This window comes from Abramis brama (genome assembly GCF_963993115.1).
Source record: "Abramis brama genome assembly, chromosome: 17".
In the NCBI taxonomy this organism is placed as follows: domain Eukaryota; kingdom Metazoa; phylum Chordata; class Actinopteri; order Cypriniformes; family Leuciscidae; genus Abramis; species Abramis brama.
This window is the reverse complement of record NC_139979.1, coordinates 7916752-7932377: the sequence shown is the minus strand read 5'-3', so window position 1 is coordinate 7932377 and position 15626 is coordinate 7916752. Positions and strand designations below refer to the sequence as shown.

Here is a 15626-nt window from a genome sequence, read left to right as displayed (position 1 = left end):
CAGTATAAACATCTTAACGCATGTGTTCTCAATTCAATTTGTTTGATTTTGTCCCCCCCTCCCTTTAGATGCTCCTCCACTTCAACAGAAGTTTTGGTTTATGTGAGGGTTTTATTGAGAGGTGACAGAGCAACAATTTGTTCTGGATACTGTCCCCCGTTAACCCCTCCATAGATAAGATATATTTCCTATACTCTTCAATAATGACAGAGTACACACAAAAATCTGTAGTTGTGTTATAAGCAGCTCAGAAACATCTGCATTTTTCAAAGTTTATCAGTGCTCAGACACGTTTCTGACAGTGCATGGTGAGTGTGACATTTATATGGTGACCAACGTCTGCTAAACATAACAAGATTAGAGGACCTACAGAGGCAACTCTCTCTTTAATAAAGAAACCAAAACTGATGATATCATAATACTTCAGACATTATGTTCTCATGAAGGATGATGTTGGAAAAAAATGACAAAGTAAAGAAGCCAGTGAGGCCAATTACAAGTTTTAACTGGTTATTAAGAACATAAAGGACAGCAGTCATCATCACTGATCTGAGCAGAATAAGGTAGTTTGCAGGTCCTGATGCCTCAAAGGTTGCAGGTTCGAATCCCAGTCACTAGAATTAACCTCGAAAATGACATTTCACCCTAACATTGCTTTAACGTTAACTGGATGATGCATGGATGCTATGTACACAGATTACAATGGATGAAGATGTCATCAGTTAATTAAATATATGGTATTGGTCAGTCATACTGAATGAGGCTCGCATCCAATATGAAGTTCTCACATGATGTTTGAATTGTCATGGATTTCTACACAGTTGCATGAGGCTTGAATTTTAGCTATACATATAATAAACCTTGATCAAACTCCTATAATCCTCTTCTGTTCAATTCCGTCCAGTGGCTGACCAATAAATCGAGGCACTTGTTTAATACCATGTTTCCGTTACATAATATAAATGTCAAGCTTTAACCTGTACCAAGAAAGAAAGCAAACAAAAAAAACAGCAGAAAACAGATTTTTCTTTTTTTCTTTTTTCCTTGTTAAATAGTAATAAATACATGAGATGCAGTGGTTTATTTTTCATTTTTCTGAAGCAGGAGGGTTAAAAAGTTCTCATTTTTATTTATTTATTTATTTATTCATTTATTTATTTATTTATCTGTCTGTTTTCTTTAGCAGCAATCCGAACATGGTTGAGAGTGGAGATAGCAGCCGAGAGAGAAGTAGTTCACTTTTTTGACTTGATGGCAAACAGCACTCACAGAGTGTTGTGAAGGAGGAAGGGGAGGAGGGGGAGAATAAAGACAAGAGAAAGCAAAATGAGAGGCAGGAAATGAAGTCAGAGTGGGAGGGGCTGCAGTCAGGAGGGCGTGACAGTGTCCCTTCATACTGAAGTATTCCGCCCTCCTGCTAAATCTCGCCCCAGACTCTTCCTTCCAACAGAAACATGGGGTAAGCAAGAAAATAAAAAGAGAGAAAGAGAGAGAGAGAGCGAGCTACAGCAAGATTTGGCTTAGCATATCCAGAGTTAATACAAATGTGTTAACGCTTTCAGTTTTCTGTCCAAAACAAAGAGGGTTAGAAAAAAAGAGAGAAAGAGACAGAAACCAAAGTAAGAGAGGGGTGAGAGAGAGAGTCTAGTGAGATGGTGAAGAAGAAGAAGAAGAAGAAGGCAGACTATTTTTTGAAACGAACAACAGGGAAGCATTTTGGTTTTCCTTCTGGCAAAATGTTTTGATGTTTTTCAAGACTTTCCTGTATCACTTCCTCCTTTATGTGAAGTCGAGTTACGTTCCCCCTCTCCTCGTGAAAGCGGCTCATGATTCAGCCTCCTCCTCTAGTTGTTAGTTGGTGTTTCTCACTGTGTGGCGACTAAAAACAGTTTCTGTCATTTGCTTTATTTCATTCGTAGGATTTGTTTCATAGTTTGAGATATATAAGCCAGTGTGTCAAGCGAGATAAAGACTGGAAACATTAAAAAAAAGTAACAAAAATGTGAGTGTATGTCTTGTGTGTGTGTGTGTTTGTGTGTGTGTGGGTTATGCTCAACTAGAAAAAAAGCAACCAAAAACAACAAAATGAAGCCAAAAAAAAAAAAAAAAAAAACTCAAACCCAGTTTGTTGTTTTCTAAGCATAAGTATCATCTGTCTGAGCCCAAATAAAACAACTGTATAAATAAAACATTGAATAAATAAACCCCCAAAATACCCACCTCTCAATTTAGATCTCTTTCTAACCCCTTCTCCCGCTCCCTATGTAGTGATTCTTAATAAATTAAAAATGTACAATTACGGCAAAACCTCAAAAAAAAAAAAAAAAAAAAAAAAAACCCAAAAATAATACAAAAAAACCCATAAGGTACTCTTCTCTCCCGCTGCTGTCGTCGTGACAAAAACATTCGATTTTTTTTCAACACAAAACTCTCCTTTCCTCGCCCCCAAAAAAACGGCAAATAAAAATCTCTCGCTGCAAACCTGTCCTGAAATCACATAAAATCAAATAACAAACATTCTGAAACCTTCTGTTGCGACTACTTCGCTCGCTGCTCTTCTCCTTCAATTAAAGAAAAACAAACAAACAGAAAAATAACGATAAAAACAGTTTCAAATCCCTCCCTTGACCTTCTCCCCATGCAAAACCAAAACAACAAAACGAAAAAACAAAATCAACTGTCTGATATTTCACAAGTTTTTCTCTGCGATTCTGTTACGTGTGGCCACGCGCGTGTATGTGTGTGTGTTGTACGCTTACTACGTGTAATGTGTCGTGTGTGTACGTGTACGTGTGGCGCTTTTTGTCACTGTTATGTTGTCGTTAAAATTTTCGTATGGCTTTTGGAATTTGTTCAAGATTTATCAAGAGTTGGCTGCACTCTGACCGCTCCCACTCCCGCTGCCGCACACTGCCATCATGGCGGACTCCTCAGAGTCCGGCCGCCCCCCAGCTCCCCCGACTCCTCTGGGCGGAGGCCCCCCGGTGAGCATCCCCCCCACTCCGACGCTTCCCTGCGGCGGGTTGTTATTGTTGTTGCTGCCGGCGTAGCACGGAGGGATGTATCCCAAACCGGAGGCAGCGACCATGCTGTCCTGGGAGGCTGGGGCCTGGGGCAACTGTTGCTGGGAAGCGGAAGGGGGCTGCTGGGGGGCCATGACTGTCCTAGTCCGAAAGGCAGAGAGGCCCAGGTGGAGGTTGGAGGAGCCGTACTGACTGGAGTCCAAGCTCGACGGGGGCGGCTGCATGATGGAAGACTGACCCAGGTGGTGGTGGTGGGTGAGGCTGAGCTCGATGCTGTCCTGCATCTGCGGGGAGGAGACGGGCATCAGCGCTGGGCCCTGCTGGCCCTGCGAGGCCTGGCCCTGCGGCTGGTTCTGCTGCTGCTGCTGTTGCCGGAGCTGTCTGCCGTTGCTGTGGTGGCTGCCGTAGATGGGGTGGGGATGGTGCGGCTCCATCATGCCCCCTATGTTGCCCAGGAAGTGGCGCGAGTGCTGCGTGGCTGCAGGCTTGTGCAACATCAGCTGCGGGTAGGAGGAGTCGCTGCCGCTGTTGGACAGCTGACCCATGCTGCTGTCTCCTCCTGGCCAGATGCGCAACTGCTGCTGAGACGGAGCCTGGAGGGAGAAGAAGCGACCAGAGGGGATCAAGACTAGTCGTTCTGGCATCTTAAAGAGGAGCTGTGCAGTGCGCTAGAACAATCACTTACTTGTGGGCTCTGCATCTCGTAGTCTGTGTGAGTGACTGCACTATTGTAGTACCGGTTACTGTACCGGTAGTTTCGGTTGTCGTTGGAAGAACCGCTAGATCCACCTGGGTTGGGAGCAACAACAGAGAGCTCATGTTAAAGGAGTCCTTTTCTAGTTTTACTGTCCCCAAGTAACAGGTTTAAAGGGCGGTCACACAAGCGAATATGGGAGACAGGAAACACAATCTCATGCAAATGCGTTGCAAAGTTCAAGTTTGCCACGAATTCGTAAAGTAAAAGATCAATACATCACGCTATGACCTCTAAGCTGAATTTAAAGAACACAAACTTTTAATATGCAGGAATCCAGTACACTGGAGTTATATTTGTACTTGTTACACTAAAGCACTGTTTATTGTTTACACAGCTCTTTGAAATGCTTGATTCTGATTGGCCAGTCGCAACATTCTGAGGTTACGACTGTCGTCAATAGCACCCGCTCATCTGGGAATCTGAAGCTGGCGCTTCTTTCATGTCTCTTGTGTCACACCATGGTCCCGCTCTCTCGTTTCATTCAAGCGCAGCTGGTGCCATCTCGTGCCTCAGTTATCAACTGTGTTTACAGTAAAACTAAACCGGCAGTATTAATAGTAGGTCTATGTTAATATTGTTGATACGACTGTAAATTATCCCTTAAATGTTTTGTTATAACTGGTTACCTCACCTGGGACCTGTTTTTCTTTGCATAAGCTTAAATATTTCAATTCAAATCAATATTTCGTGTCTAATTATTTGCTTATGTGGCAAGTAGCCATGTAATAAGTAGGATAATGTATATCCAGCCGGTTGTTATCGCAAAATAAACCCCAAAAGGGTGATCTGGACCCCGACGCAATCTGGATCCCTTACATTTTGGATGTATAATATGATATTATTATGTTTTTTTTTTTAAAGCCGCCGCCGCAACAGTTCCAGAGTCTGTATAAATCATGCATGCTCAAAGTCTAGTGTGACCACGGCATTATATACACTTACCGGAGCTAGAGACGGAGCTAGTGGTGGAGGTGGAGTGGCTGTGGTCCATGGCAGGGCTGGTGGAGGTGGAGCTGCTGGTGTTGGTGCCTTCATCCGTCGTCTTCTTAAAGAAGTTGTGCTGCAGCGCGTAAAAGGGCGTGATGCGCGTCTTGGGATCGTAGTCCAGCATGCGCAGGATCAGGTCCTTGAACTTCAGGTAGTCACAGGGCGCGTGGCCCTGCTCTCCAGCTCGCCTCCCCCCTGGACCTCCCGTCTCCACCCCCAGGATCTCGTGCAGTCGTCGCGTGGCAGGTGGTTTATATTCCTGGAGTGACGAATCAACACAGAGGAAGGGAAGAGAACGAGGCACAAACAAGTAGCATTTAGTGAAGTGCAGGTAACAGTTGAAATGTCATCATTTAAAAACAAAGGTTGATGAACTATCAGTCTAAGAACATATTATTATTGCCAAGCTGTATAATCAATAAATAGATACATCTACTAATGTTAGAAGAATAAACTTGTTATATAATATTAATTAAATACTATAAAGTCAACATGAAATGGTGTTTGTAACCCACTTCTGAGTGAAAAAATAGTTATTGGGTTATATTACAATAGTTTTTTTATTTTTTATTCTTAAAAAAAAAAATGTATAAGGACTGACTACAACAGCAGTCTAAAACATTGCTGAAATAGGTTAGGAAACATTTTTAATCTTTGGAATATGTATAGGAAAGTAAATTTTGATTTCATGTTGACTTTAATAGGAAACTAATCAGTCAGAGAAATCATTAATCAATGCAGGTGAAGGGGACTGAAAATGAGATATGTTTGTGGTTTTGTGGGAATAATGACATTTGCATAGTAGCTCTAAGTGTCATACAGGGTTCAACAATGAGACTTTTTGAAAGAATTTCAGTTGAAAGAACTACACAAAACCATAAATCATCGTATGCCATCATTTTCTAGCAAAATTTAAATGTGTTTATGCCTGTCATGGAATTACAATAAAGATGCATGATTTCCAGCTATTACGGCAAATTAAAAGCATAAGTTTACAACAAATTATGTATTTTTGTAGTAAACTTACTTTCTTATTTTTCCTGAAATATTACGATATTTGTGAAACAAATATGTTTCTTAAAAAAACCCATATTGTTGAGCCCTGTCATACACAGTTTGAGAACCTTTGACACTGAACTGACACTGTGCTATTATACACCGTATCCTGGTCCATAAATATTACAATAAAGACTTAAAATGAACCAACATCTACATTGTAAAAGAGTACAAAGCAAAGCATTCAAATGTTATTGTCCACACAGACGTACAAAATGCATGCTGGAGCATTTGAGGTGAGTCTCTGGATGAGTTGGCAGTAAGTGCCAGACATTAATCCTGTAAAACAAAGTGTATTAGGACCTCATCCAGACTTTTACCCTCCACCTGCTATCAGCTTTGCGTCTTAATCTGCGGCCACATACGTACGCACGCACACACTTTCTAGATTCTTAACCTGATGCTACTTTCACTTATCTTCACAGAAAACAGGGTCATTCAAGCTGCTGGCTGCACTCGCTTAACCTGTGACCCATGCGTGTCGTTGACTAGACTGAGAGCTGCTAAGAAGTAGGGCTCTGCCAATGTAATTATACAAATTATTTTCTTACCATATTGCATCTATACTGTAAATCTTTAAACTGATATTTTAGTAACACTTCACAACAAGGTTCCATTTGTTAAATGAGTTAATGCACTAAGAATTAACATTAATGAATAACGAACTGTATTTTTATTAACTAGCATTAACAAAGGCTGATACATGTTTGGCCTTTTAGATCTTATTAACTGATGCATTAAATTAAAATGGACAAATGGAATCTTATTGTAAAGTCTTACTATTTTATTTACACTACTGTTCAAATGTTTGGGGTCAGAATGATTTCTTTCATGTTTTTGAAAGAAATCTATGCTCACAAATGCTGCATTTATTTGATAAAATACCACAATAATGCAAAATGTTATTAAAGTTTAAAATAACTGTTTTCTACTTTAATATAATTTAAACTGTAATTTATTCATGTGTTGGGAAAGCTGAATTTCCAGCATCATTACTCCAGATTTCAGTGTCATGTGATCTTTCTGAAATCATTCTAATATGTTGATTTGGTGCTTAATTTCTTACTATTATCAATGTAGAAAACAGCTGTGCTGCTTAATATTTTTGTGATAACAGTAATATTTTCAGGATGAATAGAACGTTAAAAAGAACAGCATTTTTGAAGTTTAAATCTTTTGTAACAATGTAAAAGTCTTTACTATCACTTAAGTGTGGATTTATCTAAGTATTAAATTCTTTCCAAAAGAAAATTGTACTGACCCCAAATGTTTAAATGGTAGTGTACACTGTTTGGCCAAAAGTATCTGGACACCCCAACCTCATATAATGAGCATTTAACTTAAAAACTATTTGCATTAATAAACAGGTGGTCCAATCCTCTAAGTTGTCATTATATGCTGTAGCATATAATATTTAAAAAGGGGTGGCTGTATATTTTTGGCCTTTTAGTTTACGCATCTCGATGTGTATCGTATTGTAAGTGCTACTGACATGCCTGCTCCTAACTGGTGATTCAGAGACAGAATGAGGATGGTTGTGAAAATGATCATGATGAGGGCAATGATGCTGATGAGGAGAACAGATGCTGTAGGTTGGGGTTTAGATTGACCTTGTGATTCTGAAAGCACAGGCGGGTCAGTGGAGAGAGGAGGAGGTTCACTAGCACACATTAGCCTTGCTTAAATTTCATCCCCAACCTTTTTTTCCACCCTCCTCCATTTTAGCCCTACTTTTTTCTCTTCCCCTCTCCCTGAGGATAAGGTGTGCGTCGGTGTGGAGCAGGTGATGATGAGGAAGGAAGGGTGGTCTTTGGGAGGAGGGCGAAGGATAAGTAGAAGCAGAGTTTTACTCACAGAGGCCGAAGGATAAAGTACCTTCTTAATGTCCTTGTTTTTCTTGACGGTCCACAGGCCGTCGGACAGCTTGTCGAAGTACTTGCGTGCTTTAGGGGCCTGATCCAGCATATGGTTGGGCGGGACCCCCAGCACCTCCACTATTTTATTCATCTGGTCCACCTGAGAAAGATACAGCACAGTGTCAGGGCAAAATCCAAATGGACTTAGTTGCATCTGACATGTCAGCATATATTAAATATCATAACAGACCAATACCTTCTGAAATGCATTTATTACTTGAGGTGTTGATTACAGAGTGTATACACAGGATCTTGTGTTCAGACCAGTATTATTAGTACTATTTATATCATAGTATTTATTAATATTTTAAATTATCTGTTATTTTTATATTTTCAGTATTCATTTTTATTTCAGATTAAATTTTAGTAATTTTATTTTGTGCTTTTGTAATTTTTATTAGTTGAATATCAGGTTTAGTCTTGGTAATTTTTGTATTTCAACAAACTTATTTCACTTTGTAGTCAACATTTCCAATTTCCTAATTTTAGTTTTTAATCAAATTATTATATTTTGTTTCAGGTTAATTTCAATTACAGATAACTATTTTTAATGGTTATAACAACATTGGTTCCGACTGTACTTTATTTCATTGGTTTATATACATATGCATCCGACAAATGTCTTTGGGTGTCACATCGCATTTATCAGTGTCTTGCAGTGCATTTTAAGTAGCTGAAATATTATTATTATTTTTACATAGTGCAGCACATCAGTGTCAGTTTTAAAATGATGGACTCATTAGTATAAGTCAGGGATGGGACAAGTGCCATCTCTTGTTTTGAAAATTTACAGTAATCTGCTCTGTCTTAATGTCTTTAAAATAATTATAATATTTTAATAATGCATAATGTTGACAAGCCTGGGAATAAAAAAAAAAAAAATCTGTCTTATATCCTGTTTGTATGCCTGTTTAAGTTTACTCAAGTGTGGTTCTTACAAGTGAAGTCTTAGGATGAGCGTCAAAGAAAGACGTCACAAACGCTTTGCACAGTCATTGTGTGACTAATCCCCGAGCCGTACCTCATTGGAGCCGCTGAAGAGCGGTTCGCCCGTGTGCATCTCCACCAGGATACAGCCTAGGGACCACATGTCTATAGCCAGGTCATACGGCATGCCCAGCAACACCTCAGGAGAGCGGTAAAACCGACTCTGAATGTACTGGTAAATCTAAGGGAGGAGGAAACAGAAATGAATGGCATGCACAAACACAGGATGCACAAGTAACTATTACATTTTCACTTTTCTCCACTAGTGGGCAGCAGAAGCTGAAAGATAAGAAGGGTGCAGCACTGCCACTAGGAATCTTAAGCAGTAAAATCCATTTCAGCTGTGGAAAAGTCCTCTAGAATGTGCTCTGAATGCACATCCCACCAACTAAGAACATTGCGCGTTTTTATCTCTTACAGATGCCTTTATCATTAAAAGTTCCACACGGCATGTCTCCACTATTCATTGTGTTTATTTAAATACAAGTTCACTGTAGTTGCTACTGTGTGTGACCTTATCAGCATGTTGTTAACAAACAGTGACGCAAATGGGCCTGAGATGCTGTCTCACCCTCTGTCCTAGCTGGCAGGAACTGCCAAAGTCCACAATCTTGATGGCACTGCGCTTGGGGTTGCAAAGGAGGATGTTCTCAGGCTTGAGGTCGCAGTGGATGATGCTGAGCTCGGGCGTGGCCAGGAAGAGCAGCGCCGTGCACAGCTGCTGAGCAAACTTGCGTGTCAGGTTGAGCGAGACGCCGCGGAAGTTGGTGTTACGCAGGAGGTCGTACAGGTTGTAGGAGAGAAGCTCAAACACCAGGCACAGGTGGTTACGGAACATGAAGTGCCTCTTTAAGTGAACTGAGGAAACAAATATGAGAAAGAAAAGATGTATTAGAGAGGCTCAAAGTTATCACAAAAAGAGTTGAAATAAGTATGTTTAAAAGAACGTTTAGCAAGTGAACTAGATATCCACGAGATCCAGATTGTCCATTATGCTTTGCTTTCCGTCTATGAAATAGTCTCATGAACTGCTTTTAGTCTTGAGTACTTATTGCTTTTGGGTGGGAGGAAATTCTCTTGCCATTAGGTCAAAAGTTTTTCTACGGAAGACTAAATGTAGAGTAACAGCTGCTTGTCGTATTCTTGTACGTGTACAGACGAGCGAACAGCGTCTGTTTTTTTTACCTATGTAGTACTTCATCTCAGTGTCGTGTTTGTTCATGAGCTCAAGAAGCCGCAGCTCAATCTGGGCCTGGTTCAGGAAGGCTTTCTTGTTCTTGATGATCTTGATGGCCACCCACTCCTGCTCATGGTGGTCATAGGCTTTCACCACCTACACAAAAAGAAGCAAATTAGCGCACACTTGGAAAAAAGTTTTATTTTTACAACAGAAAAATTAAGTAGCAACATAATATATTTCATATACGATTTAACATTTTAAAAGATGCACCAGAGTTTCTGTACACAGACTTTCAAATTCTTCATATTTACTTTAACAAATCCTTATTTTGTCATTTATTTGACCATTCTAGTCTGTAGTGTGGTTTGCTTACATTATGCATTAATTGAGAACACAAAGCACTCCTTTATTTTCATTATTTTAAACATTTTTATTTTTATAAGTTTCTATTCAAATCTAATGTAACGAAACATTACCATTTTTGTTTTGTTTTGGGACAGAAAAGTGTACATATACCAGATTTAGAACCAGGAGGATATTAAAAACTATGGTTATGTTCAAATTGTCATCAGTTTTCCACCAAAATAAAATAATGAGAATAATGATAATGACAATATTATCATGTTTATGCTGACTGTATTCAGTTTCCTTTTGGATTAAATTAAGTTATTTTGGAGACAAAAAAGACATTACTTGCTAGTTTGTCACAAACCCTGTTGAACACAAGTGCTGTTTTAGTTTGATTTTATGCCTGTATTCTTTTAGCCTTGACATCTATTCCCATCTTCAGGGTTGTGCCTACCTGTCCGAAGGAGCCCTTGCCAATAAGTGAGTCGATCTCGTAGCGGTCCAGCCACTTCTCCCCGTTCTTCACAATATAGTCATAGTTGTCATCATCGTAGCCGTCGTTGTACACCTTGCGTTCTTTTTTGGTGCTGGAGTCCTCAGGCGGAACCTGCTGGGCTCGCCGTTTCTTCTTCGTGTAATACACCTGGAAAACGAGAAAAACATTTAATATTTGCACCTCTATTGCTGCTTCACTAATAACTAGGTGGTTGGTACAATTGGTCTAATCATAAGTGTAAATATGAAAAAGATGGATGAGATGAGATGGATTCACCTCATTGATGTGCTTGTATGTCTTGATGAGATCGACTGAGAGTTTACGTAGCGGGGCGCTGGCAGGATCTCGAAAACTCGGTGGAATCCTCCTCTGCAGGATGGTCATATCTGACAGCACCTGAAAAAAAGTGACACCAAGACAACAGTAAGAAAAAAAGAGGGGAAACAGAGGAAACACCATAACAAAAACAAAACAATAAAATTAAAGTATATACTGTATATATATATATATATATTTATTTATTTACATACATACACATACACACGAAACCTATAACATCTTTAGAACGTTAATTTAAGTACTTTAATAAGTATGAAAAGTTTACTAATGAATACAGCTGTTAATGCATTCATTTAGTGTGGTAAATTATAAATAAATGCTTGCAATAAAAAATGAAGCACATTATTTATCATGCAATAGCTATTGCCGTCAATATGCATGTATACATAGACCATTCATGAAATATTGCAAAATATAACTACAAGTCTACCTCAGACAGACAAACTCAACCTCAACCGCATAATATAGATGTGAACTGTAGGCCAGTGACAGGAAATAAAACAATATAATGACTTCTAAAGTCACTTTTTTGTAATGTCTATAGCTATGATTTACTAGTCAAACACAATAATGTCTTAATCTTCATTTGAGGGCTTTCCTTAGTATTTAAATACAGTATATGCATATATCAGCATGTAACTGTTTTTTTTTTTTTTTCGATTGCAATTCTAAAACAAAATATGATGAGGGACAAGTCACAAACACATCTTTACACAACACAATAACTTTGTGAATGATGCTTTACATACAGGTCATATGATATCATTTAATTTCAAGGGAGCGTGTTTCTGGTACCTGCTGCTGGTCGGCCATGGAGTGGATGTTACTGAAGGAGGGGTGGCTGTGCTGGCTCGACATGGTTGGCTCAGCGGGGGAGAAGCCCAAGGCGGCAGGCTGGCAGAGGGTAGAGGAGGGGGGCTTGCATCCTGAGCTGCTTCCACCTTCATAGAGAAATAGGGGAAAAAACGAGAGAGGTTTCAGAAGACACATTGCTAAAGTGCATCGCACAAGCCAAGCAAATACTGACATGGGTGTGGGGAGAAACACTGCACTGCAGGGGGAAGTAGAAATATGAACACAGACTCACACACACCATATTGGAAGTCAAACTGAAGGAATTTTCAGAGATCTTTGAGATCTCCAACAATCGGATGGAACAGTGATAAGAATGATTACGGTTATCCTCTCAAGAAGCTCCAGTTCATTTTGGCTGGGAAATTACAGCACCGTTCCTCAGGTCAGCATGACAAGCGTGTATTGGAGGTGGGAATACTCTGCAATACACCTTCAAAGCCCTGAGAATGGTTTCCAAATCAGAATAATTCTCTCAACTTTCTAAGCAGCATGTGTTTTTCCAACAGCTAGGGGCGGACAATATGCAAACGCCAGAAAATCACTGTACAGTGTGTCACTGCCAAACCGGTGGAACAAAGAAAAACGGTCGTATGACATTGCACACCAAAATCTCAGTGGATGATGGGAGTGACTGGGAGGCAAGCAGAGCTATCCATGGTCCTGTGCTGCCACTCGTTGGCCAAGAATATGCTGCAGCTATTACTTTCAAATACAGCCTGCACATTACGCTGCCTGTTAGAGTAGTGCTGACCTCAAATTAAAGGTGAATCATTGTAAAAGCATGTCATTTTTCACCTAAAAAAAAAACCTATATTATGCTTTTTTTGTTTAAATGTATTTTGTAGGTCCACAGTTACTTTTTATTGCATTGTTTTAAGCATTATTCTCATGATAATTAAGCACAATTTCCACTCTAATGTGTAAAACTGTAATTTTTCTACACAAAAACTAAACTACACATATATATATAAGCTATATATATATATATATATATATATATATATATATATATATATATATATATATATATATATATAGCAATTAAAGTAACAAGAACAGAGCGTTGTTTGCATTAAATAAATAAATAAATAAATAAACTTGTGGAAATATGCTTAATTGTCATGAAAATAATATCATTGTCCTTAAAAACAAGCTTAATTGTCTACATGCAAATAACAGTTTTTAAATTGTTATTCTTTACCGGTTTTGTGAGATTAACCCTTATAAACTAGTATAGAGCCTCTAACCAAGAAATCTGAGACCATCAAGCATACAAACGGTGTATATTAATTGCATGTAAACATGAAACCTTTCACAATGTAGGCCAGTCAAGTTTTTGGAGCTAGTTATGTGTTACAAAAGACCAAGGGACTAACAGAGCACTAAACTACAGGCTTATAAAGAATTAATGCTGTCCCAAATTTGATGGACTGAAATTTTAACTACAGGATGCGAGTTTTTTTACCCACAAAAATCCACTAGCACATTGAACATTCATAATGTACAAAGGAAGTATTGGACATCTCGGGAAAGAGGCGAGAATGTGCCGAGAGTACAGTAATTAAGTAAGATTGCTGAGTGCGGAAGCAGGGAATTAAACGTCTAACGAGGGGATATGAAATGGATGAGATATTCCACAGTGAATGCTTTTATTGCTGCTTTCAGGGGCTGACAGGTGAGGAGTAATGGGGGTGAAATTTATCAATGACACATTACAACTTGAAATGGCTGGGCGATCAATGGCCGTAGCTTAAACAAAGTGCAAAACGACACATCTGACCACCATCAATCCCAGGGAGTGACGGCAAGCATTGCTGTTACATGCCCATAGGAGGAGTCCCAGTACCGACTCACTGACAGGAAGCCTGTCTGGATATACATATGTAGGAGTATCTCCAACTGGTTTCTTTCTATATGGACCCTGTTGCAAATGACAAGACAGCTCAATTAAAAAGGCATAATGTTTTAAAGGCATCTAAGAAAACATGACTTTGTGCACTGCACTTAGAATCAACAAAATCCCACACAATTTCATTTCTAATGAGTAAAATCACTTTCATAATGCCCTCAAGAAACACGCTCTAATTTCAATTTATTTCCTTGGCCTCATTTTCAGAGTGAAACAATGACTAAAAGAGCGTGATCTGCTGAGCACCAGGAAAAATGTCACACTGTGCCTTTAAATGCTGAAATGAACACATTGAGAACTTCCTGAGTGTGACACCCCCCTTCCTCCGCTCTGATTGGCAGAGGCCCCCTCCCTCTCTCCCTCCTGATTGGCTGCTGGTATCCAAGGGCTGGGCGGCGAGGTCTCTATAAATAAACCTGGTAGCTTGTGCTGTATCAGCAACCCTTCCCACAATGCCGCTCTCGCCCTCCCTTTCCCTGCCTGTTACCTCTCTTCTTCCCCCCCGCCCCCTTCTCGCTTTCAATCTACGCTGATCTGGCTGTAGCGCTTGCATAAATGTTGCCCCCGATGGGAACGAATATTAATAAAATATAACAGAGGCACATGCTCCTCTATAGACACACAGGTGCCTGGGTAGAATTTATTGTCACATACACAAGTGTCACATCGCAGTAGTTAAATATATCAGGTGGTGGATGAAGTAATCATCCGCTGCAATTAACCATGCAAAGACTCCCCCACTAACCAACTCACTCCACATCCCCACAGCTGACCAAACACAGCTGCCAGCTGCCAATCACAGTGTCACCATGGCAACAGACCAGCCTACTCCCTGTCTCTAAGGCACAGGAAGAGGATGGTTGTGTGTGCATGCGAACAGCTGAACACCCCTCCCCATCACTCCCACCTAACCCTTCCCATGTCCGTACTGACCCCCTATCTTATTCCCTGTTAGGGTAATGGGAACGCTGGTGCTACCGAGCCAAAGTTGGACACACCATGATAGGCATGAAGGGAAAAGAGGACCGTGAGGAAAGTCTGGGTACTATCCACAACTTATTTAGCTTTTTGCCCCACTTTGAAAAAAACGTGAAAAGCATGAGAAAAACAAGTTAAACAGCAACAATGTGTCCCCAAAGAGCGACTTGAGGGGCTCCGTTATTCCCATGCATCATAAAAACTAAAACTTGACCTTATTATGAAGCAACAAGTTGGTGTTGCTTGAGCACAGAACACCAGACCATGTGTCGGAAAAAGAGACATTGAAGACATACAGTACATAGAGGTGAATTAGGCAAGGATGTGTGCGTCACATCATGCCCGCTATCCAAAGTGCGTGTGCGTGCCCGCAGATGGCAGCTCACATGGATGTCATGCCAAACACTGGAGGACTTCAGGATTCAACTCTGCCCAACAATAGTACGGGTAGTTGTGAGCAGGTACGACAAAGATCTCCAACAGAACCAGAAAGAATTAGAGAATGAAGAGATGAAAATTACTGAATCTCCCAACATGCAACAGGATAGTTTGTAATCTCCTTCTTATGTGCATTTAAAGACACACATGCATTGATCACCAAACCAGCACTGGGGAGTTATACTTGCGGCTTACCAAATTAACATTTTAAGAAAGATTATTTATTTAAGAACTGAGTGAGCTTGTGCCACCACCTCCCAGAATCTCCAACCGGTCATCTCCACTTTTGATTCTCAGAACACACTCATCTGCAAGAGGACACCATCCTCAGAGAGGCTTCTGCAAAACTTACAACCT

General features: G+C 40.1%; 1 protein-coding gene across 4 annotated transcripts in view; it reads right to left on the bottom strand.

The window, feature by feature from the left end:
• Nucleotides 1-367: 367 nt before the first annotated feature.
• The window catches only part of dyrk1b (dual-specificity tyrosine-(Y)-phosphorylation regulated kinase 1B), a 40233-nt gene continuing 24974 nt past the window's right edge, over nt 368-15626 (bottom strand). For 2 of the 4 annotated variants that reach the window (XM_084089660.1, XM_084089658.1), the window contains exons 2-11: nt 11885-12030; nt 11027-11146; nt 10709-10897; nt 9912-10059; nt 9298-9584; nt 8761-8907; nt 7678-7839; nt 4723-5026; nt 3709-3812; nt 368-3616 (exon numbers count right to left, since the gene is read on the bottom strand). In XM_084089660.1, coding sequence (XP_083945786.1) covers nt 2864-3616; nt 3709-3812; nt 4723-5026; nt 7678-7839; nt 8761-8907; nt 9298-9584; nt 9912-10059; nt 10709-10897; nt 11027-11146; nt 11885-11947 — 2277 coding nt within the window. In that variant the 5' untranslated portion in view covers nt 11948-12030 and the 3' untranslated portion in view covers nt 368-2863. The remainder of the gene's footprint in view (nt 3617-3708; nt 3813-4722; nt 5027-7677; nt 7840-8760; nt 8908-9297; nt 9585-9911; nt 10060-10708; nt 10898-11026; nt 11147-11884; nt 12031-15626) is intronic. The other 2 variants (XM_084089661.1, XM_084089659.1) reach the window with 1 other exon arrangement.